Source organism: Leptosomus discolor, chromosome Z (genome assembly GCF_034619465.1).
Source record: "Leptosomus discolor isolate bLepDis1 chromosome Z, bLepDis1.hap2, whole genome shotgun sequence".
NCBI lineage: Eukaryota > Metazoa > Chordata > Aves > Leptosomiformes > Leptosomidae > Leptosomus > Leptosomus discolor.
In genome coordinates this window covers 31,111,815-31,136,735 of record NC_141419.1, presented here as the reverse complement: position 1 = coordinate 31,136,735, position 24,921 = coordinate 31,111,815, and the positions used below count along the sequence as shown (strand labels likewise).

Below are 24,921 nucleotides of genomic sequence, written 5' to 3'. Positions count from 1 at the left end.
ATATACAGCTTTAACATGAGCCTTTTCTGTTTAGTCCTGTTATGGAAGCATATTAAAATGCAAACCAGGATCCCATTTCGGCCACATGCAGCTGCTTGCACTGACACATGGCATGGCAAATGGGTGATTCTCACAGTGAAACAGATGTTGGTTCTTAAGGAAAAAGCTATGCCCTGGCAGCTGCCCATGACAAGCAAAGAAAGAGGCTGCACAGGTCAAATGGTGCCTTAGATGACTGGAACAAAAATTTAAAAGGAAGAAAAAGTTTAGGAAATACATGGATTTGCTTGTTTGCATTCAGTTCTCTATGATGCTGTAGTGTATAACATAAAACAGACTGATAGATGGCATAGGGAGACATATAGAACATACAGACAACTGGCAGATTCATAAGTGTGTGGCAGACAGGGAGGGATGAAGATTTTTTTTCATATTTTGCAAAAAGAAAATATTAGGTTTTAAAATTAAGTATCCTCACTCAGCCCATCCTAGATGAGCATTTGGAGTAGATAGAAGCGTAGATGTTATGTGTAAACCCACTCCTATTTCAGCATGACAGAGTTCACAGTAAAATAAGAAAAGTGGGCTTTTATATTCACAAAGAAAATTCCTGACATAAACTCACTCTATTTTAGTGTACGGAATTTCTTTCAATTGCTCCTCAGACAGGCCAGATGGATCCACAAGCTCCTTCCTAGAAAGGATTAAGCAAAGTAAAAAATGTAACAGTAGCTACCAACTGTAAAGCCATTCTTATTTTTATTATATTAGGCTGAAAAGATTTACTGAAACAAGCTGTTGTCAGCCCTGGAGCTATCTTGACATCAAAATAGGAAACCTATTAAGAAATGTGTCTAACTTCACCTTGATTGCTTCAACTGCATGTCGCATCCTGTTCCACCTTCCTCTCACCTCCCTGCAAATCTAATCTTGTTGCTTCACAATATGTATGAATGTTGTGTATACTGAACATTGAATATGCTTTGGAATAGCTAATGATCTTCCTAACTAGTAGTTCTATAACATATGGGAACTCATCCTGAAAGTCTCAGTACTACAAACAAGGACATTTTGGAAGCCACAGAGGAATAAATCTCTAAAATACTGTATTGTTCTTTAATAATCTATCTACATACAATGGTCATCTGTACTCAGTGCTTTCAGTGATCTGAAGTATCTTCTACACGTATCAGGTCATTGACACCCGCATATTTTCCTGGCACATAACTAAATCAGAATATAATACCTTACAGCCTTAGTGCAGGGATGTGAGTAACTACATTAGAGGCAAACCAAGCAGTCACTTGGACCCTACAAGGACCATACTTACTGAATATGTTTCCACAGTTCTTCTTTGGCTTGTACGTCTGGGCTTCTCCTATAAACACCAACAAAGACAACAAAGGCAGAATTGTGAAAAGCATCATCTGACATGTTGCTGTTCAAATAACTTTTAACAGCGCATACCCTGCACAGAAATCATGGTAAATGTAATCCACCAGTGACTTCAATTTTAAGGTTTGTTATCTCAGAAAATGCATTAAATTCCATTGCTTTATTTCAACTGAAAAGTCATTTCTTGAATGACAGGCTCTCAATCACAATTACTGTTCCACTAGCCTTCAGCAAGAGTATGCAGAAAATACAAACAACAGCAGAACTTCTCAAGCCAAATAAGTGCTCAGCTACTGCCACCCCTTATCCAGATAAGCACAATGTGCTGAGGAATAACACTTTTCTCAAAGGCTCTCAGAAATGTCCTGTGGCCTACAGAACTCTTTGTGGGCACGAGGAGGGACAGGCCATGCTAGGCTGACACACTGGCCTTTCCCAGCGAGAACCAGTAAAGAGGACCCATTGCTCAGCTGCAATCACAGTGCAGCTTCTCGCTTCCTGATCATTTCCAAGAAGGGTTTCTGCTCACTTGGTTTACCTTTGCAAGGTACAGGACAAAAAACCAACAACAAACCAAGCCAACAAACCATGCATACTCATGCACACAAATATTTTAGCACGTATTTAATCCACAGAGAAAGGACTTAGCCAAAATTGTGATCTCCCTGTTGCAGACATAGAGATATATTAAAGCAAGCCTGAATGGCATGCCTCACATTTTCCACTGACTTCCAGAATATACTGTCTTCAAACTGGATCTCCTTTATTTTTATTTTTCTTACCTTATTTTATTGCAGGGCTAGTGCAAGACCACCACTGTTGCTGAAGTTGCACCTAGTATTCACTAAAATCCATGCAGAGTAATATATTAAATAAGCATTTTACGCAGTGGCAGGGACTACATTTGCATGGAGAGATCAGGTGACTCAGGGATTATATAAAGTCAGTGTCAACAGCTAGACTGTTCCACACCAGCTGAAATGCAAGAGATGCAACTTTCAGACAGATTCAGCATGCATAAATACTGACTCCCACTGAAGTCATTGATTCTCAAAGATTGTCTTACATCATCAGAACACACAGATCGCTTTTTTCCTTAAACAAAATGGCCTGTCATATTCAAAGATGCTTTACTAGTGATATAATCCAAATTTAAATGAAGATCAAGGAGGACAGCAAAGTTCTGCACTTTAGCATCTATAAATTTTTAGTGAGAGCCATATCAGAAATAATTCCAAACTGCTCTCTACACAAACAGTTTCACTGTTTTCTGATTTCAGTGTTTCTGTGTTTAGCTCATTGCCAGACTTCAGCCTATGAATAATGTTCAGAGATATCTATATTGCAGTAAATGTTTTACAGTTGATGTAAAGGCAGAGTATTTAGGGATTGTAATGTTTCGTTGTTTGGAGTATTTTTTCTGAGATTTTGCAGAAGTACTGGGAGATACTACTTTACTGCTTTATAAATACTAGAGACAGAAGGGTGAGAAATGGCCTTACATTTGTGATTCCCTAGTGGAACAAATATGAACTAATCCATAACTTTCTCAGGCTCCAAGGTCACGATGGCTTTCCAGGCAGTGTGACGCAGCCACCCCACACAATTCCCATCCTTGACGGACAGCTCTGCTGCCCATTCTGATGGCTCAGCAACAGCTACGAGTAGCATGCAGTCCAATTTTTCTTAGTGTTCAGAGGTTTTTGTGGCATTGTGTGTTTGTGTTTATTATAGTGCATTTGATTTTCTCTGATTTTCACTTCTCCTATCTCTCCTTCTCCCTTCTTGCATTTACTTTTCCTTCCCTCCTTCTTACATCTGTCCATGGTGTTTTTAACTCCCTGATGCAGTAGGTTGGTATGCAGTGGCATTTAACAGCCTTTTTAATGCCTCAGTTTTGAATTGTTTTCTCCTTCCATGCAACCCTTGCTCACAAAATAGCAGCTGCAAACTCTGCATTCACCCTGGGGCTGGGAAGATAAGCATCCTCTTCTGAGGTTGAATAATCATGAAGGGGGGAATGCAAAAGCTCCCTGAAAAAACGCCAGCTTCTCCAGGGAGGCTTTGTAACGCTTACAAGTCCTAGTTTGCCTAAGGAAGCAAAGCCTCAAGGTGGTTCCCAAACCCAGGATCCCCACAAAGCACGGTATTGTGCTCACCACTGACCCACCTGATCAGCTCATGGCTTTTACTTGTTCATGGAAATATAACAGTTCAGGATGTGGCCTTACATTTTACCTATCACATGCGAGGCCTCACCTACAGTAAGAAATACTAATTTGTGGGGCAGTGTGGAAAGGGAGTGGTTAAATAATAAGTTATCTTTATTTCTCAGTTTTTTAGGAACTGTGCCTCCTGCTCTCTGTGGACAACTCCAGGCATTTAATTCTGTGATCTCTGACATTCTCCCTCTTTCCACCCCTGCAACTACACTAATAAGGAAGCTTAAAAAAAAAAGTTTCCTCAGAGCAAACTGCTTTTATGAATTCCCATCTTGACATCATTTATTTTCCATCTGTTTTAAGAAGTACTACCACACTGTGATAACCTCATAGCATTTATTCAGGTTAACTCCCCACAAAATAATATCTAGAAATATGATACAGATAAAGAAAGGTCTTGTTAAGATTAAATGTAGTTATTGCATATAGTGCATAGGAAATTCATGTTTGTATAGTTCTTAACAGCCCACAACAAAGCAATCCTTCTATTAAATTTTTGAAGCCAGATTCACAATCCCTCATTGTTTTCATATTTTTACTGTGAATTGTTTTAGAACATATTGTATATTCTGACATATACAATATACTAAGATTGTCCTATTGCAGTATCTGAATCAATAGCTTCTGGACAATTTGTACACTGATCAGATACTCTAATGCACAAGAAACCTAATGGGAATTCCCAGTAAGCGATGAGTCTCCAGGGTTTTTTTTGTTTATTTTTATTTCATTTTAACAAGCTCGAACAACTCTACACATTAATAAGGTCTACATTAATTTTGTGTCTGCATCTGTACCCTTATTAATATTTCAGTTTGAGTCACAAATTGTAAACTTAAATAGTCATGGAATTTTAATGGCCATTCTTCTTAATTAAAAAAGCCCCTTGGCTACACAGATGTTTTACATGAACTCTTGAAAATAAACCCTGTAGAACTAGAACTGGGAGCACTCTCTATTTGCTGACTCCTTTAGAAGAAAGAAAGGTCAAATTCTTGTCAAATATTTTTATTCCTGAGACCAAGGAGACACCACCTCACCTCCACCAATGATTAATATTACTCATTACCAAACAAATGAAATGCACTGTGCCAGGCACAGTAATGAATATTTCAGCCATTACTTCATGCTTCCAGAGAGAACCTCTAGTTAAGCTGACTGCAATAATGAACTTAATCTGACTTACTTGTACTACTAGAATGAAGATTTATTTTTTTTTGCCAATTGTTAAATGTAAAAATTGAAATGACCATATGACCAGATTTAGAAACAAAACCAATCATACTCTACGCCCTAGGGAATTATATGTTTCCCTTCCCTCCAACATGCATCCAGTGATGTAAGCAAACAGCTGAGGCAAACTAAATGAAAGAAATGCTCTTATAACCTACTGTAGTTTAACAGTTAAATGGCTTTTACAAAGTACTTTGAAAGGAATTCCCATTTTATTTTTTTAGTTGCTACTTTCGTATATTAAGGATCTCTGCCATACTTGGAGCTTTGGCCTTATCGTGTTGTTTTGGTTTTGTTTTTTCAAACTGAAGAATGAGATGAAAAGGAAGAATATGTTCATCACTAACACAACAGGGAAAAGAAATGAGAAGCCATCCAAAATCTTCAGGATTTCCTCATCTTTTTGCTTCCTCTAGGACCTTTCCTTATTAAGTAAGATGCTACACATTTACGTTTTTTGCTAATAGTAGTTTAAATAAAATATAACTCAGAATTTCGTAAGTTAGCCACCAGAGGAAGCCCCTGCTGTCCAAGCAATGAAATGTACTTGGCCTATGGGAAAAAATAAAGTTGGCTATAAGTTTAATCTACCCATTATGAATTGAGTACATTTCCTATTTTACAGAACTTTCTGTATATAGTAAAAAAGATGTAAATCAAAAGATATATTTTGTGGATTCCATACAAGTGAGCTTTAATATTCCTGAATTTTAATAATATATCACACCTAATAACATTTGACTTTTATGCAGCTGTAAGTGAACAAGTCTGTACAAATCCAGTTAAAGTAGGAATTCTAACATTTGGAATTTTAATGGAAAATTTTCATTCTCATAAAAGAATGAAAACTGTATACAATGAAACTGGAGACCGAAACAAGTTCTAGCAACACGGCAACTGAAAACAGAACTCCAGTGGATTTTAATACTGGAAACTTTAGCACAGGCTACAGGTTCAATCAGTATGAATGAAATAATCATTTAAGGCACTATACAGTTTCTCTTGGTAAGTCGTAACATGAAAGGTAAACTCAAGAAAAGACATTAACCGGAAGTACCTATGTAAGTGTGTTACAGAGGTCACACGCTACACCGTCAGCATCAGGGCTGGCAACTCATCCATGTTAGCCAGTCAGTGAGGGTGAGGATACAGTTTCAAAGATTAGTCTCTCCTGACTTCTCTCCCGGTGCCTCATGGCTGCTTTCCTGGCACTGCTCGACACCCCTGGCTCGGCCTGGCCCAGCCTGGCCTTGCCCTGCCTGCTGGGCATGCTGGTGCTAGTGCTGCTTTGGACTGTTGCTTGGACAGATTAAGCTGGACACAAACATAATACAAAACAGTGTGGCTATACCCCCAAAACATGCCACTAGAAGAAAAATACAGACTAAAACAAACCAGCATTTTCATTAGTCTGAGAAAATGAATCTTAGAAGCTGACAACTTCACCATATCAAAAACGGCTGTCAGCATGTACGGCATTGCCTGGCAGCAGGGCTCCATCATGGAAATCCTGACATCAGGATGCAATAAATCACTGACTGCTGCTGGCTAACGGGAATTTGACATGGAGCATCAGCAGCTGGTCTCATCTTGAACAATACTGCAGACATTATATGATTAAACAAGCATACACACATCTCACAAAAATGCCTGCACCTACCACACAAAATCTGAATGTTTTCATGGACTTGCTGCCCCGAAGAGAAGAATCGCTGTCTTCATTACAGAACTAAGGTTCAATGAGCTACAAAACCATCCAGGACTCCATCCAAGGTCATGGAAAGAGTTCCTGACCAGCTCTGTTACAAAGCCCTTCCTGCGTTATTTGTGCTCCAAAATTCAAGTCGCTAAACGAAGGGAGTTCAACCACAAAGACAAATCTACTAATGTAACAATGTGCCATGTGAAGGTCTCTGTTCCTCAGCAGCTGAGGGCCACCACCACACTGGAGATACTCCTCCTGCTTTTTAACATGCTACAGCAGCCTTACTTTTCACTTCAAAGAGGGTAAGGGTTACATACGATCGAGATCTGTGCCTGGATCGCCGGTAGTTTGGGTCCGCCTGGTTCTTCTCCTTTTGTCGCCGTAGCACAGCTTCCCATTGAGGAGCCAAGTCAACCATGTCATTCTCTTGCCGTAATCTGCAAAAGAAGTACCAGGAGTTCACTCTGAGGTCTCTTATGCAGGATACTCTGAGAAGCAATGGGGTATTTTTTTTCCCCACAAAAATCCAGCTTCTGCAATGCAATACTTTTAACTTTCATTTTGCTAAATTTTAATTGATGTTCCCAAACTACATTAAAATGTAAGAACCTGTATCAAAGAAGAGTCACAGATTTGTTACTTAGAAACAGCATAAGCCAAAAATGAAGTTACCCAGGCCTTCAAGAACGGGCCCACAACTTGAATTCCTCTTCCCAACCCAAGCCAAATATCTAGATTTTCTTCCTGTTTACATAATTGAGCCCATCTTATCTACAGCAAGTGTAAGCCCCACATCCTGATACAAAGGTCTGCTACTACAACTTTTCCAAATACTTTGTTGCAGCATGCACCTTCCTAGGATCCAGGGAAAATCCCCCATGGATGCCCTTGGAGAATTCCTGCTCAGAGGAAGCAGTCCCTTCACCCTGACCTGCAACAAAGCCCAGGATGCATGAAGATCTCCCCAGCTACCCCAAACACATATAAATCCCACCATTGCACCTCTTCTGCACCATCCCCTGTGGCTTCAGCCCCTGTCTCTGCTTTCTTGCTTCTAAACAACATGATATGCCTTTTATTTCTTCTTCTTTTTTTTTTTTTTTTTTTTTTAAATGCCTATGAATCCGTTATTGGAATGTAGTACAGATTAAATCAAATGTCAAAATCCTATAAATTCAGCATGTTTGTTAGCAAGTTGAAGTAACTCTACAATGACACAACCAGCCACATCAGCCAGCATGTCTGCATTTGGCCATTCAAAGCTCTACAAATGCTTCGCAGTTTTGGGGTTGCAGATATGAGGGGTGTGATAAAGTGCTAAGGTGGAACAAATGGCTATGCTTTGTCCCAGAAGTGACCTTAAGATTCAGCAGGTATTTAGGAACAACCCTGGAAAATATCACTCCAAGAGCAGGTACTCTGATGGGATAGTATGACAGGCATACTGAAGAAGCGAGAGGAGCTGAACTAAAAATGGGAAGACTGACAGGTAAAACAAACAGCCAAGCCAACAGAGATAAAGGAATTACACTGGAGACATGACTAGTAGGAAATGCAAAGCATGCTGTTGTTGTTGTTCTTCACTACAGATGTACCTTTCTCCTTGAGTTTTGAATTGTATCAGGCTAAACTTGCTATGCAGGCTGCTGCTTTTCCTTTAATCAGATCTTCCCTCAGATGCATAATGAATTTTGAGCTGGATCCCCAACTACTATAAATGGCCACAACTCTACCAAAACTCTAAGCATCTGGAGAAGACTGGAACATCAGGTTTTGATTTCTAAGCAAGTCTTTTTAAACCTATAATCTGGTGACAGGGATTAACATAAACTTCTGTCTAAGGATTTAGTAGAACTCACATGGCAGCAAGTAATGAATTGTGATTTTCATCCCGAATAATCCAATTTGTGGAGACAGCAATCATCCCACGTGGAATAAACACAATCAACTGCCTCCCACATATGGCAGTCACTTACACAAAAAGAAGACAAACAGCTGCCAGACCAGCGCTGCTGCTGTGGGTGGTGGGTCTGCCTGCTTGCCAGTACCTCGCCCCATCTCTCCCAGAGAACTCCTAACAGGTCAAGTAGACAGCCATGCTCTGAAGGAGGCATTTGGATGCTTGCCATAAAACAACCAATCTATTCATTCTTCTCAGGAAACCACACTATGCAGCAAAGCACGAGGTCTGTACTCTGGCATAGAGCACTTAAGATCCTGCACCTCTGTGGCTGAAGCCATGCTTCCACAGTGACCATGAATGACCTCTCTTTAAAGGAGTAACCACATCATTTCTGCTATGGTCCATTCTACTCATCTAGTAGATTAGCATCTACTGCTGTATGGCAAGCATTGTCCTGAGCAATGCATTCATTTATCCCCAGGTCCTTCATATTTCTACTCTGCCTCCTTTCTTGTTGTAACATACAACAGTGTTCACCACTGTTAGTTATTTCTTTAATTTGAGCAAAATACTGAAAATCTAAATACATAGAGTGTGGCAGCTATTAAAACAAGCAATGTCAGTGCGCTCGAAGTACCATTGTACCACAGCAGAACTCTACTAGATGGAGATATGAAGAAATAAAGCATTCATTTTGCAGCTGCAAAGAAAGGTACTATGCTCACATTTAACAACGTAAATGATGACCAAAGTAACACAATCTCTACATAAAATACAGTATTTAGATGCAATGATAAATCATACCAATTTTGGGGCAAAATCTTTATCTCTTCAGCAACAAAGATCACAACCACAACAACAAAAAAAGCAGAAAGAATTTTAACTCAAAACCTGAATTTCTTTTTAAAGATACTTTTGACAAAAAAAGCATTGCACTTGTACTCCAAATCCATTACAACCTTCTTTTCATTCTTTTCACTTTTTGCTCCCACAAGGGAACAAGTTGATGTATGCCCTACAGAAAAAAAAAGTCCGTGTTACTGGCATGTGAAATAAATCCCACTGAGATTAATAGCTATTACAGTGACAAATTAGGCATTGTTTGCAGGAAGATTTGATGGTAAAATGGATAGTCATAAGACTGTCATCGCTCATCTGTTGACTTAGAGATGTTTTTTCCCCATTTCAGGTGATATGATAGAAAGCTACATTTATGCAATGATAAATTCACTTAAGCAACTCTGAAGACTTGATTGTTGAGAGCTCATTCAAAATATCTGAATGCAAAGTTATCATTTAGGTACAACGTACAACAATGAGAAGCTCATTGGGATTGTGAAGGTCAAAGGCAGCCTTGGCTGCAGTGACCATGAGATGGTGGAATTCAGGACCCTGAAAGGCAAAAGGAGGGCAAAAAACAAGATCACATCACTGGACTTCAAGAGAGCAGACTCTGGGCTCTCCAAAGATCTCCTTGGAAAAGTCCAGTGGGATAAGGCCTTGAGGGAAATGGGGCACAAGAAAGCTAGTTAATATTCACAGAATCACAGAATGGTAGAAGTTGGAAGGGATCTCTGGAGATCATCTAGTCCTCCTGATAAAGCAGTTTCCCCTAGAGCAGTTCACACAGAATCGTGTCCAGGTGAGTTTTGAATATCTCCAGAGACGGAGACTCCACCACCTCCCTGGGCAGCCTGTTTCAGCACTCTGTCACCCTCAGAGCAAAGAAGTTTTTCCTCATGTTGAGGTGGAACTTCCTGTGCTCCAGTTCGTGCCTGTTGCCTCTTGTCCTGTCACCGGGCACCATTGAAAAGCGTATGGCCCCATCCTCTTGACATCAGCCCTTCAGGTATTCGTAAGCCCCACTCAGTCTTCTCCAGGCTACAGAGTCCCAGGCCTCTCAGCCTCTCCTGATAAGAGAGATGCTCCAGTTCTCTAATCATCTTCGTAGCCCAAGGATTCAAGCATCACATCCTTCAAGCTCAAGAGCAGTCCATCCCAACAAGTAGAAAGTCAAGCAAAAATGGCAGGAGGCCTGCACAGACGAACAAGGTGCTCCTGGCAAAACTTAAACACAAAAATGAAGCATGCAGAAGGTGGAAGCAGGGGCACATAACATGCAAGGAATACAGAGATATTACCCAAGCATGCAAGAATAAGGTTAAGAAAGCCAAAGCTCAAATGTAAATGAATCCAGCCAGGAATGTCAAAGACAACAAAAAGGGCTTCTATAAGCACACAGGTGACAAAAGGAAGGCTAGGTCCCACTGCTGAATGAGGCAGGTGACCTAGTGGCACAGGATATGGAAAAGGCTGAGGTACTGAATGCCTCCTTCACCTCAGTCTTCACTAGCAAGACTGGTCTTCAGCCAGGCTCCAGAGACCAGGGGAATGGCTGGAGCAAGAAAGACATAACCTTGGTGGAAGAGGATCAGGTCAGGGAAGACTCAAGCAAACTGGCCATACCTAAGTCCATGGGCCCACAGGTGCAGAGGACGCTGGCTGACGTCATTGCAAGGCCTCTCTCAATGATCTCGGAATCATCATGGCAATTGGCAGAAGTGCCCAAAGACTAGAGGAATGCAAATGTCACTCATGTCTTCCAGAAGGGCAAGAAGGAGCACCAACGAACTACACGTTGGTCAGCCTCACCTCGATCTCCAGAAAGGTGGTGGAGCTACTAATCCTGGAAACCATTTCCAGTCACATGAAGGACAAGAGAGTTACCAGGAGTAGTCAGCATGGATTCACCAAGGGGAAGTCAACCAACTTGAGAACTTCTACAACAAAATGACTGACTTGGTAGATGAGAGGAGATCAGTAGATATTGTCTACCTGGGCTTCAGGAAGGCATTCAATGCTGTCTCCCCACAAGATCCCCATAGAGAAACTGTAACCAGTAAGGCCAGTAACTTGCAGTGTACCCCAGGGGTCAATATTGTGTACAATCCTGTTGAACATCTTCATTAATGAGCTGGATGACAGGGCAGAGTGCAGTCTCAGCGAGTTTGTAGATGATGCCAAACTGGCAGGAGGGGCTGATAAACCAGGGGCTCGTGCTGCCATCCAGAGTGACCTGGACAGACTGAAGGAATGGGTTGAAGGGAACCTCATGCAGTTCAATAAGGGGCAGTGAAAAGTCCTGCAGCTGGGGGAGAACAATCCCAGGCACCAGTACATGCTAGGGGCTGCCAAGCTGGAAAGCAGCTTGGCAGAAAAGGTCCTGGAGGTCCTGCTGGACACCAAGCTGAACATGAGCCAGCAACATGCCCTTGCAGTAAAGCAGCTGAATGGGATCCTGGAATGCATTAGGCAAATTATTGCCAGCAGGTCAAGGGATGTGATCCTTCCCCTCTACATAGCACTGGTAAGGCCACACCTGGGGTACTGTATGCAGTGCTGGGCTCCTCAGTACAAGACAGACATGGACATACTGGAGAGAGTTCAGAAAAGGGCCACTAAGATGATGAAGGGACCTGAGCAGCTCTCCTATGAGGAAAAGCTGTGACAGCTGGGACTATTCAGACTGGAGAAGGCTCACAGAGATCTTATCAATGTATATACATACCTGAAGGGACGGTGCCAAGGGGACAGAGCCAGGCTCTCTTCAGTGGTGCCCAGTGACAGGACCAGAGGCGCATACTGAAACATGGGAGGTTCCTCCCAAATATCAGGAAACACTTCATCACTGTGAGGGTGACCAAGCACTGGCACAGGTTGCCCAGGGAGGTGGTGGAGTCTCCTTCCTTGGAGATACTTAAAAGCCGTATGGGAATGGTCTTGGCAACTGGCTCTAGGTAGCCCTGCTTGAGCACAGGGGTTGGACCAGGTGATGTCCAGAGGACCCTGCCAACCTCAACCACTCAGTCATTCTGTGATTCTGATCAGGTGGATCTTCTAAGTGTAGTCAAGTACAAGTACAAGTACAAGTACAAGTCAAGTACACATTGTCTACTAGTTTAATATATTTTTATCCACACAATAGATTTTGACCACAGTATTCAAAAAAGCAAATACGTTTTTTCTGTGATTGGAATATGCTCATTGTAGGTTCTTCCTCAATTTCGTATGAACATCTGCTTGGGATAAAACATTCATATGACAGAGTGAAACCTCAAAGACTGATGGAGACCTCATAAAGATGTTCTTCCTAACCTTTTTTTCAGTGTTGTACCTTCAGAAGTTCTCACTTGCATTTCTGTTTTTCTCTGGTTATTTGTTTTCATCTGATAAATAGTTCACAGCAATCTTTTCTCATGTGAACAATATATGCTACTCTTCTATGACCAGAAGTAGATCCTTTTGAGTAATGTAAGTATTCAGTCATTTTATTCCAATAAAGCAATACAACTTTATATCTGTTTGTGCCAGGGACCCGATTATCGCACTGGGGAATAAATTAATTAATTATTATTAATCTGTGCAATGGGTAAAACTTGAACAATAGCAGTTGAAAGCCTCATTATGTTGTCCCATTTAATCCCGTCAGAGGTGGCTCAGCTCTGGTAACAGGAAAGCTATCCACTGCCTGTGCCCTTTCAGATTATTATATTCCTGCTGTGGCTGCTAACAAAATGGGAGAAATTCATTATGGTTGGTGGTTTTGCTCACCTGATGACAAGGAACAAGTCTCAGACCTCCAGCTCATTTAGTACTTGCTTACTTTAACACCGATAATGACTTTTTATCTGGTCTGATTTCAAGTGACCACCTAATAGTAAGAGATGCTGCAACATTATCATTTTTGGTGTATCTCACAAATCTGAAAACGTGAAAAAGGTTTCTTCTTTTTAATTTTGAGCACTTTTCCACAAGGTGAGGAAGGGTTGTTAAAGTCCCTTTTATTCTTTGGAAAATGAAAAACAGTATTTAATCCTTCTTACAATTCAATCTTTATATTGCAAGAAGCTCTTAAAAACATTCTTGTGGTCAGTCTCTAATTTCCTTCACTTGCTTGTGGATAAGAAGCTTCACAGGAGACAAAACCTGGCAAGACTGTTCTAAGAAAAAGGGATACAAAATACCATTTACCTACTGATCACTGAAACTATACTCAGCATTTCATTCAAAGTTCAGAGTTCACCTGGAAAACAAATCTTCCATGCACACTAGGTTATTGTTAGCTGAGTATCTCACAAGACTGTGCTCTAGTGTAAGTAAACTCCAAAGAAATCTCATGGCTCAGATATGCTTCATTCCAGCCCATTTGGATGTCACAGTGATTTTTTAGCATCTCTAACTACTGCAAGTCATGCTTAAAATATTATTATACTGTGTACTTCCGCAGCACTATCTAGCATAAAATTATTTCTAAGTGCTTCCAAATAATCTGAAAATCATTCATCACTCACAGTACTGCATGAGAGACAACAAGAAACTATGGCAGCTTGTGCAGACAGCTTCTTAGAAAATTTGCTTTAAACAATTCCTCTTTTGTCCAGTGACATTTCTCTTATGCTATTTATTCAACATAAAGAAATTCTACGTGCTTTATAAAAATACGTTTTCATAAATAACTCTGAAATTATGTTATCTCAAGTGCAACATAAAGTTGGAGTTTTAAAGGAAATATTTTGCTACAATAAATCAGTTGTTACACTAATTTTTTCATATCAGCAACAAGAAAAAAATTGAATATAAACCCCAAAACTTGCTAGCATCACTTGATATTAACTACTGTTGTCCTATTAAAAGCTAATGCTGTAAACATTTTGGGCTTAGCCCCACACTGTACATTTTGGAAAATAAAAATATTTATACAACTAAACGCATACATTTAAAAACAACACTGAGTTTCAGATTCATTAAAGTATTTTAACTCTTCACCTCAAAAGATTATTTTCTGCTAAAATTACGCACTTGACATTTTTGAGGTATTTAAGCATATGCTGTGAATATCTTGTCATCACCATTATTCACTTTCCTTTTGCATTAATATTGTAAGTCTTTTGTAAACGTGTCTCATATTTGATTTTGCAATTTGTTAATGAGTTCTTCCCAAGCCACGGGAGAGTGTTAATTCATTGCATACACCTGTGATGTATATTTGTTTTGGCAATTATCTCTCTTATTCAAAAAAAGACCTTAAGCTCCCTCAGGAGGACTGTATACATATAAAACATGGTAGACTCCTTCTTACTAGGTCTATCTCAGAAAAGTCCATCTCCATTTGTTTGTGTTTCACGTCTCTATGTCTAAAATATATAAAGTTCACCTGTTTCTCTTCTTCCGATGCTCTCTGTTGGAATTTTCTGATTCACTGCCACTGCTGGTGTTACAGCGAGACCGTGATCTGGAGAGGAGAAAAGCAACATCTCAAGATGAACTTATCTACTAACATCAAAAGTACTAAAGTTGTAAACAAGGAATGAACAACACTGCAAAGATATCAGTAGGAAAATCAGAATTAAAAGACTAAAGGGCTTCTCTACACCTGAAAGTCATATGATCTTTTCTCATTAATTGATTGGGAGTAACTTCTTCAAAAGTAGTACACTCAGACACAGTGTCAGGTGAGTGCTATTTTCGTTTTGAATCATTGCACTGCATTTTTGTGTGTTTGTCTTATTTTATCTCTCAGCATTCTTTGTGTATATGCCACAGTAAAATGTTTCTTTGAGGTGTGAAATTTTTTATGTTTGAACTGTATGCATTCTGGCTCTTTTCTTCTAGCATATTGTGGGACACCTAACAGAAATGATACAGTAATTCTGATTTTGGAGGCAAACCAAAATGCTCATCAGATATGTCTTTTTCTACTCACCTCAACTTCCACATGGCTTCTAGTAAGTTCATATAATTTTTCACCTGTGAGGCTGTATGGAAGAAACACCACTAACATTATGATTCTACTGATCTTTATAAATACAGAAAGGCTGAAGTGCACACATTGGCAGGTGTCTGTGTATCAGCACAGCTTTGGGATGACCCCATGCACAGCCACAAATATGGTGCATCATGTGAGAAAAAAGACATAAAGTAGTTACTTCTATAAATGTGAAGGCTCAAATGGTAAGGTGATATTTATGCTTTGATTATGTACTACTGAATAAGACTGGTGGAGCAGGCTGATGCTGAACTTCAAGAAGAAAACAGCCATATGCCTACCTACAGGCAAATTCCTCTCAGCAGAGGCCACTACCCTCTGAGACCCTTAAATCCTTGATTGCCACTATCAACATTTTTGCATTTTTGAGCAGACAGACCAGCTGTCAGGGCTGTGGTCCTAGAAACCAGGACTCTTACTGTACCACTGGGCTAGGTCCTAAAAAATGTGGCTCTTATCAAAACTTGTTTGACCATTCTTTAGTGTGATGATCGTCTCTGAATGCCTCCAAAGAAAGACATGTTTCTCTGCACCACTGATGGCCCATCTGATGGGGAAAGTTGATCCCATATTAACATGACCTGGCCTATAAGGATTTGGGATATCAGGAGTTAGAATTGGTGGTGGTTTGCTGCAATGGAAAACAGAAATTTTCTTCTGAGGTCTCTAGACATAAAATAGGAGATATAAGGGATAACTCCTGATGCTGCTGGCAAAGACACATATTTTCTTGTGCCTCCTGGCTTTTTTTTTGCTCTTTGATAAACCACTTTCTAAGAGGACATATTTGTTAAACTACGTCTCAAACAAGCTGAGGAGTGAAGGCAGTTCATTAGATGTAGGTAACTGGTAAGGGGAAGCATTTCATGACAAGGTTGGATGCTATTGACAAGCACCTGCTCACTGCATGTTCTAACCGTTTAGGGAGAAAAGCCCAAACAGGATAAGAGAAGACAAGAGAGACTTCCTAGGGAACAGAATAACTGCAGCACAGATCTCCCCTGAGAGTCCTATCTGGTCAGGGCCACATCACTCTACCCTCTGCCTCTGAAACTAGGACACAGTTACAGATGTCCTTCTGGCACAGCTGAGAGTCTCATGAATTTGCTCACATTACCAGTGAATTATGGTTGGTTTTATCAAATTGCTGTGTCAGTCTATGAAATCTGGTCTCCCCCCTCTCCTAAACTAGGAAATCACTAACTCAAATAGCTCCCATTCAAACAGAAATGTTTTAGAATAATAGGACAACTAAAGCCTAGGAAAATGGGTTTGGTCCAGCTTGTCTGAAAGGAATAGGCTTGGAAAAGTTAAATTTCCCCAGAGGAGAAGCAGAAAACACTCCCCATCCCCAAATATCATGGCTTATAATTTAAAACCATGGAGAGGCTCATGATAGCCAGTTTCTCAGGTAAAAACACACATTTCTGGGTGAAGCTGAAAGTGAGGATAAGAACGATGTATGTTACTACAGAAAAATGTAACCCTAAAGGAAGAAGGAAGATTAAAAGATGGTGTCCAAAATATTGGCTCAAGTGTGTTCATAGGTTTCAGAGCAATAAATGCCCTAGAACTGCAGCAGACCTTACATGCCCAAAAGTATACCTTTTTTCCCCTCCAAATCTTATCAGATGTTTAATAAATATTCCACTAATCTTGAATCTCAACATTACTAGGTCATCCAAGCAACACTGTTCTTTTACACTTCCAGTTCATCGGAGAAACTCTGTTCTACATGTCTCAGCACTTGAAGTATATTCTTACCCTGATTTAAGTAGTCTACTCCATAAGGTACCAAGGCAGCAAAAATCACACTGTGGCCGGAGAAGTGCATGACAAAACATCCTATTTGCTCAAATTCAAGATAAGCCTTCTTCTAGGTTTTCAGGAATGGAAATCTGATCCACCTTTTGGATACTGCACATCAAATTACTTTGTGTTCCCTGTCAGGAAACCACTTGCAGGGAGACAAGCTGCTGAGCTGGCAGCTGCGTAGCAGCTGCTTATGCTGGCTGTCAGAATATTATCTTTCCCTGAATATTAAACATCAGCTTTTACTGAACTGATTAAAACACCAAGAATGGAAGCAAAGGTGGTTTCCTGAGTCAGGTGCAAGAACACATTAGATCATCCTGACCTCTGACAATTACAAAGCACCTTTCATCCTTCTACTCATGTTTTCTTGGTCAGGCAATGTATTTGATATTTGGCAGGTGGTATATGTATATGGTTTGACACAAGGAGCAAGAAAGAAGGCATAGCCCATTTGACAAAAGACACACAACAAATAAGAGTCCAGGAGGGGGCTTGGGGGTGGGTTGGGTTGCAGGATTTGGTATTTCAGAGAAACAGTTGACTCAGAAGGCTCATATTCTGGTGCAGTCCTTTTCTCATTAAAATGAGAGGAGAGTAGCCAAATTTTGAGGAAGTGGAGAAGGTCTATGCCATTACACAATAACAAACCTGTACGTTTGTAATGTAATGCAGCAGGCACCGCCTTTGGGAAGAGGTCCTTTCTGAGCACTGAGGTTTTCTGCCTGAGATGCCTAACTAAATCCTCTCAGTTTTATGTGCTGGACATCTACCACAGGACTATCACTGGCAGCTTGTAATGGTAACACCCTTCAAAAAAATAATCCATTATCTTATAATAGGTGCAAAGTACATGAGCACTTTCCCAGACTTCCTGTGATTGTCCCTGAGATGTCTGTATCTCTGCCAGAGCTCCTTTCCCATGCTGCAGCAGTGATTTAGGTCCTGGGAGTGCCTCCTCTCCATTGCAAGCTTCGAGAGACCCTGAAATGCACTGAACTGTCTCCTTTTTCCAGCAGCCAGGGCAGATGCACAGGAGCAAGGAGAAGCACAGCACAGAGTCGTGGCAGGCAGATGTGGCACCAGAGAACTCCAGACGCAAAAATCTGCGAAAAGCTGAAGCTGTTGAAAGGCACACCTGAATTCACATCAGCATTTTAGTTGGAAATGTGACTAGTCAAGAGTGCACAGTAAAAAAAAAAAAAAAAAGCTTAAGAAAAAAGTCAGCAAAAAATGCACAAGACAGTGAGAAGACCGTAAGAAGTTGCATATGCCTTTGCACCTACATTTTGCAGTGCAATTCATCTCAAAGGGTAGTACATTTGCTTTCAAAACAGATTAATTAAAAGTGGACTGGGATGCTGGAGATGCAAAATCCAAAAGCTAAAACTTCTGGAATTGACTTTCAAGTTGCAGACAAGCCTTTAGTAAACTTCCGCAAACTGCTTCTAGCATGGTGTAGTCACAATGTGCAAGGCAGCTTGCAGGAAACTGTGCTGTGATGAGGTTATGCTACCGACCATTTTAGCAAAAGTAAGATAGGAAAGAAAATATTACATGGGTGGAACACAATGAGCCTTTTAAACATTTAAGAATATGGGGGAGAAGGAAGGAAGGGAGGGGATGCAGGAACTAAACTATGATCAGTATCATCACTATCATTTCATGGCTGCTATAGTTTATATATTTACCTTCTCCTTTGCTTTAAATCTGAATCTTCACCACTGTTTTGATTTTTCCTGTGATATTAAGGAAGTTTTACTGAAATACCGTCAGGTAACTTAACACAAATACACAAAACCTCCCACCTTTAAAAAAAAACAAAACAAACAAACAAAAACTTTACAAAGTTTTTGTTTTGGTTTGGTTTGGTTTTGTTTTTTTCCCAGCATGATTTAAGGCAGAGAAAAAAGGGTACATGCTTGTTTGAAACTTTTCAGGACAGTGTTACAACAAGTTGTGAAGGCATGATCCCATTCAAGGTCTCATTGCAAACCCATGACTTGCAAGGTTAAGCATAGTATGCTGGATTTAGAGTTCTTGACTGTTTCCAGCATAGCAAAGCCTGATGTTTTCCTCTTAATTCCAGTAAAGACTGCATAAACAACACAGCTATTGTCATTAAACAGTTGAAAAAGGAAAGTTTATGAATAGATCCAAGATTCAGGAAGACATAATTAGGTTAGAATCTACGTACTATTGTCAGTCTTCACAGTCTCACATACGAGATAAGACTTTTAAAAACATATTGTTAGTGTGATGGCCCAAGAGAAACCATCTCAAAATATTTCCTACTCCATAGCGCACAAACACTGTTCTTTTCTTGGTACAGACAGTTTTGCACTGCACATCTCTCTATTCCTTTTTTTTTTTTTTCCAGAGCCCAACAAGTCCTTCTGACTACTAAGCTAGCAATGAATCAGAAAATCCATTCAGAAAACACACTGCTATTAACACTTAAAAGGGCTCTCTCCAACAGGGCAAATCAACATAACTCCATTGACTCAGAGAGAGCTACACTGATTTACTTTATCTCAGGCATGAGCTCACTAAGCTTACACCATGGGTGAGTTCCTTCACTCCTATTCCAGACAGCTGACGGCAGACAAAAGGTCTGGCACAGGACAAAGGTAAAAGCTCCACATCGACATAGATTTCCTCATAGATACAGCTGCTTTGTCAGAGACCCCTTTGCAAACCCTGGCTTTGAATGCTGAACAGGTAATCACTTCAGAGATGTCAGAAGGAGATGTAAGCCCCAGGTGCTGGCTTGTCAGGCACTTCTAGGAGACTGTGATGACCACCGCACACTAGCTATGCTTGCCTACACGTCACAACAGATCATTGCACCAGGGTTCCTTAGCAATGAAAGCAGCTTCTCAGCAGGACAAACCATCCCAGGTAACATGTAGTCTCTAAAAACTATCACTTCAGAACTGTCCCTGTAATTTGCCTTTTGGACATACTCCAGGACACACAGCGCAGAATCTCCATCCATTTAATGTTACTTGTCTACATTTCTCAATTCAGCACCCATTAAAAACACATTAAGTATCTCATAGCTGTATTTTTCCTGGCATCCTCTTTAATGTAAAGTAGTTCACACATGGGACTGTTGAAGACAGCTTTACAGCTAATTCCTTTAATCTTTGCTGCAATGTACAATGTGTTGAAGCAAAGCAACATACTTAAACCAAAATACTGCTCTGTATTAGAAGCTCATTGTTTCACAAGTGACATCGATAAATCCTTCCCTTCACCAGGGAAAAATAGCTGCAGCAACTGGAAGAATCTTGTACGTGCCGATAATGCAATTTCTTGTATTTTTAGTATCATTTTCCCAGTACCCAGAACAACACACAAGCAAAAAGTCTGACCACAGCTTCCTTTCCAAAAGCAGATCTGGCATTCTTGCTCAGGTTTTATTTTTAGATTAACAACTGCCCCGTAGAGCATCCCTTTTCCCAAAACCCACCTGTGTCTCCAAGAGCCTTTATCGAACACAAAGCATGCAAGACCTCAAGCTTTCTACTGTGAGAAGCTAACAGTAATTAATCCCAGGGCTCTTACCTCCTCCGGACTGGCTGCCCAGACTCATTCTCACTGCCACCTGATGGGTTCCGTCGCCGAGAGTAAGGAAACTTTGGTGATTTATTGCGGTCACTGGGAGAATTATACAGCCCACTAGGGTTAAAAAAGAATAGCAAACAGATGACTTTAAAACTTCCAGGACAGTTAGGCAAGACACAAAGGGACTTACCTATATATTCGCTATACATGTATGTGCATATGCGCACATGCTATGTAAATACAGATGGTACTGCTTTCCAACAATAAGTATTTTACACTGAACCTTGAAAACGTAGGAGAGACACCTCTTGGCATTGCCAAGCCAACAGCTCTAAGCTTACATAATGTAAGAACCAAGTATATACCTATTCTTTCAGCATAATAAAATTTCTGTGCTTTAGTATGAGTTATCCAACCCAGAGCTAGGCATTCAAATGCACCTCCATTCTTTATATATTTCTTTATATTTTATATTAAGTATGAAAACACTGTTCCTATTGTAGCAAACACCTTCATCACAGAGCCAATGCTTGGGATCTTGAAACAATTTTAGCTCCAGCTCTCTGCTGCTCATCCACACTGCCCTCTGCCAATGGTGTTGAGGTGTTTCAAGCTTCAGGTTATGTACTTAAGGCTGGGTGGGACCCAATGGCTTGGGTTGTTACCAAATTACATGTAGACTATCAAATGCTTGTATGGATTATCCTGTGATACCTTCCTACAGCAGCGTAAGGAGTCTTCCAACAGTGTAACAGAGCCTGCAATGAAATGCATATATCACTCTAAGGTGGTCTACTGATGCTCCACAACTCTTTGGAGGATGGATACTAAACTCAACCACACATCTTTATCTAACATTACTTAGCCCTTTTCACAACAACTATGTGGTAAATCTGATATCCTCACTACATTCCAGTTAAAATATTTCTTTCTGCTTTCCTAAAACCCTCTGGCCTTCAAACTGGATACATCCTTCTTCACCTGCTTCCAAGACAGCTGTGCTCTGCACAGTTGAAAAGTTGCCACAGTTCATCTCATTGAGAATTATTATTAGAAGCTGTGAAAGCCTCTATGTAGCATACAGTCTGCGTATATGTCTAAAATGGCATACTCCTTTATAATAGGTGGACTTACAAAAACTTAATCCTACCATTCTTTGGCTCCTGGGAGATCAAACTTCCTGCTATCCTGAGAGCAGTTTTAACACTGGAGCCATAATGTGGGAAGCTGACGTTACTTATTCTTTAAAAATCATAAATAAAAATCTATCCTAGCAAGAGAATATTTGCACACTGCCTTGTCCTTACTCTGAAAACTCTTGATCTTTACAGAAGGAGTGCACAGGGTAAATCATCATGGTGCCCCAAAAGACATGTCATGTATAGATCTGAATCATCACATAAAAGCAGGACCATTACACTTAATGTGCTGTCTAGTTCAGTGGCCTGCTTCCAACAGTGGCAGTAAGCAACCACCTACAGGAAGCAAAAAGTTGAATATATATGATATCTTCCCAGTGCCCTCTCAGTCCGCTACTATTCCCAGTCCAGGCAACTTACTGAGCCAGCTGCTCAACTGTCTTCAGAAGCCCTTGGGGATTTCTGTTCCATGACTCACCCAGCTTCTCCCAGGAATCCACTAACTTCCAGCTTTCCTTGTAAAGGAGGACCACAGGTCTACTCACAGCAAGTCACTACCCACTGCCTTTCTCAAAGCTTTTAAACCACCTCCAACAGCTTCATCTGAATATCCCAAGTTCTTATGCTGGAAAAGTACAATCCTGATCTCTTTTTCCTTTCTCTGTACTACTCGTGATCTTCTAGAACACATCCCCTGAAATAATCTCTTTTCCACTCTGAAGGAAGAGTCCTGCCTGGCCTATGCTGTTGCTCTTTGTACTGATTTTCTGCACAGCCTTTCACACCTTTGATTACCCTGCTGCCCCTCTCAAAGCCTTTTCTTTTTCCTGAGATAAGGACATCAGCACTGCATGCAGAATTCATGAATCAATTATGTGATCCACAAATTTATGTAATGGTGTAATGTTGTTCTCTTGCTTTCCTAATAATTGCTAGTTGTTTTTCTGACTAGTTGATGTTTTCATGAAGTTATCCATTGTAACTACACAGCACCTCATTTTATTCAGAAATCTAGGGTTTTTTTTTTTGCCTCCATGTGCCTCTCTTTACACTTACTGACTCAACATCATCCACCATCTAGTGACTTGTCACTCATACTTTAGGTGTCTTTCTGCCACTTTTCACAGACAACTTTCACTCTCGCTATCCTAAAAAATTCTGTTCCAACATCAAACTTTATCACCCCTTTAGTCTTTGACAAATATTCTCAATAGCAGAGGTCTATGAACAGATCTCTATGGAAAGCTACTGGTGACTCTCATCCACTGACCACTTCCTCCTACACCTACTTTCCTAATTTTTAACTGATTATTTACCCATGACAGGACCTATCCTCTTATATGCAATACAGACTTATTGTGACCCTGTTAATATATTAATATATTATATCAATATCCTTCAACCTATTGTTATGGCATGATATTTACCACTGCACAATACCTAAGACATCATGCCTTGCCTTACCTCTGTGGGCCATTTTCCTCCCATGGTGCGCTTGTTTTACTTCTTTGGGTTTCTGGACTGTTCTCATTTTTCATCTTTTTAAAGCTAAATAAAAGTACAGATATATATATATATTTTACACCCATAGTGTACAGATCACATGTTCTCTCCTCCTGACCTCTTAAAAGTTAATCTCAAATGTATATAGTCATTACAGAGACCCACCCTGGCATATGGCTATTTGCCTGCTACGTGAAAGAGGGCAAACAGCAGCTATGTTGAAGAATCTCTCCTAGAAAGAAAGATTGGAATGGAAAAAAAAAACAACCACGAACTGAAAATCTACAAGCTCATGATTATGGTGGCACTGAGTCAGAAAAAAGGTCAATATTGTCTCAGAATAAACAAGAACAGATGCTTAGGGAAAAAGGCTAACAATACGGCAAATATACAATATGCTCTCACAGTTTTTCACAATCTGCAGTTAGCAGACTATTGAACCAGATGCTTTATCTGCTTTTTATTCTATATAGCTCTTGATGGAACTTTCTTCCATGGATTTACTTAAAAATCTCTTAAACATATTTGAATTTTGGGCATAAATAGTGCCTGGCAGCAGTACGTTCCATTATTCAACTATGGCACAATTATTTCATTTTATTTCAAAACTTCCACCTGGTTCAAAACTTCCATCCTGTGTTCCTCACTAATTCTGTCCTTATAGAAAGAAAAAAAGCCCTATAAATGACAGTTCCCTAATCACAAACTCTATCCCAGAAATTTTTTTTAATACATTTTTAACAACTGTATCACCTCTTTTCCAAATGAAAGAATCACAGACTATTTAATCTCTCCCAGTGCAAGAGTCACCACATACCTCTGATTATCCTTATCATATTTCTCTACCATTTTTCCACATCTCCAGTACCTTCTTTAAGATGGGAGCAACAAAAGCGGGGGTCATAACTATTCAAAACATGACAGAACACAGGCTCATACAGTAGCATATTCTTCTCATTCCTTTCCCAGTTACTCCTTATGTTCTCCTTTTGCTAGACAGTGAGCACAGATCTGACAACATGAAAGAGCTCTCTTCACTGACTGAAAGTAAAATACCAGGACTGTCAAGATAGTCACCTGGCTCAACAGATACATCAGTGTCGAAACCAGTCTCCCATCGTACCTACAGGAGACGGGGAGAAAAACAGCCTTCCTTTATTCCTACCATTCTCACATTCTCTTTACAACTTCCAATCCATTAATGCTCCTAGACAGCCTGCTCACTGACACTTCAAGTGCTGGAAAGTGGCTTCCACCTGAAGCATTCTTTTGCGCCCATCTTCTTGCCAATGGCTAGTTATGCTTTTCCCACATCATCATCTCCAGAGCTCGCTCTCTATGTGAACAAGCAGTTCACCTGATATAGAACTAGAAGGCCACATTGATTTCCACTAAGGTCTTCAAGAAGTATTACTGACAGCAACCCACTACAAGCATTAATACAACTTAAGCAGAAAAAAAAAAAAAAAGCTTTACAAATGCTTACAGAGAGGAGGACGTAAGCCCGAGTTCTTTGCTCAAAGCAGGAGGTGACAGACTCAGCTTTATGAAGGAATCATGGCTACTTAACTCACTAATCCACTTTTAACCTCAGCCTTTGGTTGCTACAGGTC

General features: G+C 40.3%; 1 protein-coding gene across 1 annotated transcript in view; it reads right to left on the bottom strand.

Moving 5' to 3' along the window:
- EPB41L4A (erythrocyte membrane protein band 4.1 like 4A) overlaps positions 1-24,921 on the bottom strand; it is a 136,949-nt gene that overhangs the window by 2,935 nt on the left and 109,093 nt on the right. Inside the window, exons 14-20 of the mRNA XM_086479612.1 lie at positions 23,270-23,353; positions 20,667-20,780; positions 18,788-18,835; positions 14,673-14,750; positions 6,873-6,992; positions 1,331-1,378; positions 626-694 (exon numbers count right to left, since the gene is read on the bottom strand). Of these exons, the coding sequence (XP_086335738.1) occupies positions 626-694; positions 1,331-1,378; positions 6,873-6,992; positions 14,673-14,750; positions 18,788-18,835; positions 20,667-20,780; positions 23,270-23,353 (561 nt within the window). The remainder of the gene's footprint in view (positions 1-625; positions 695-1,330; positions 1,379-6,872; positions 6,993-14,672; positions 14,751-18,787; positions 18,836-20,666; positions 20,781-23,269; positions 23,354-24,921) is intronic.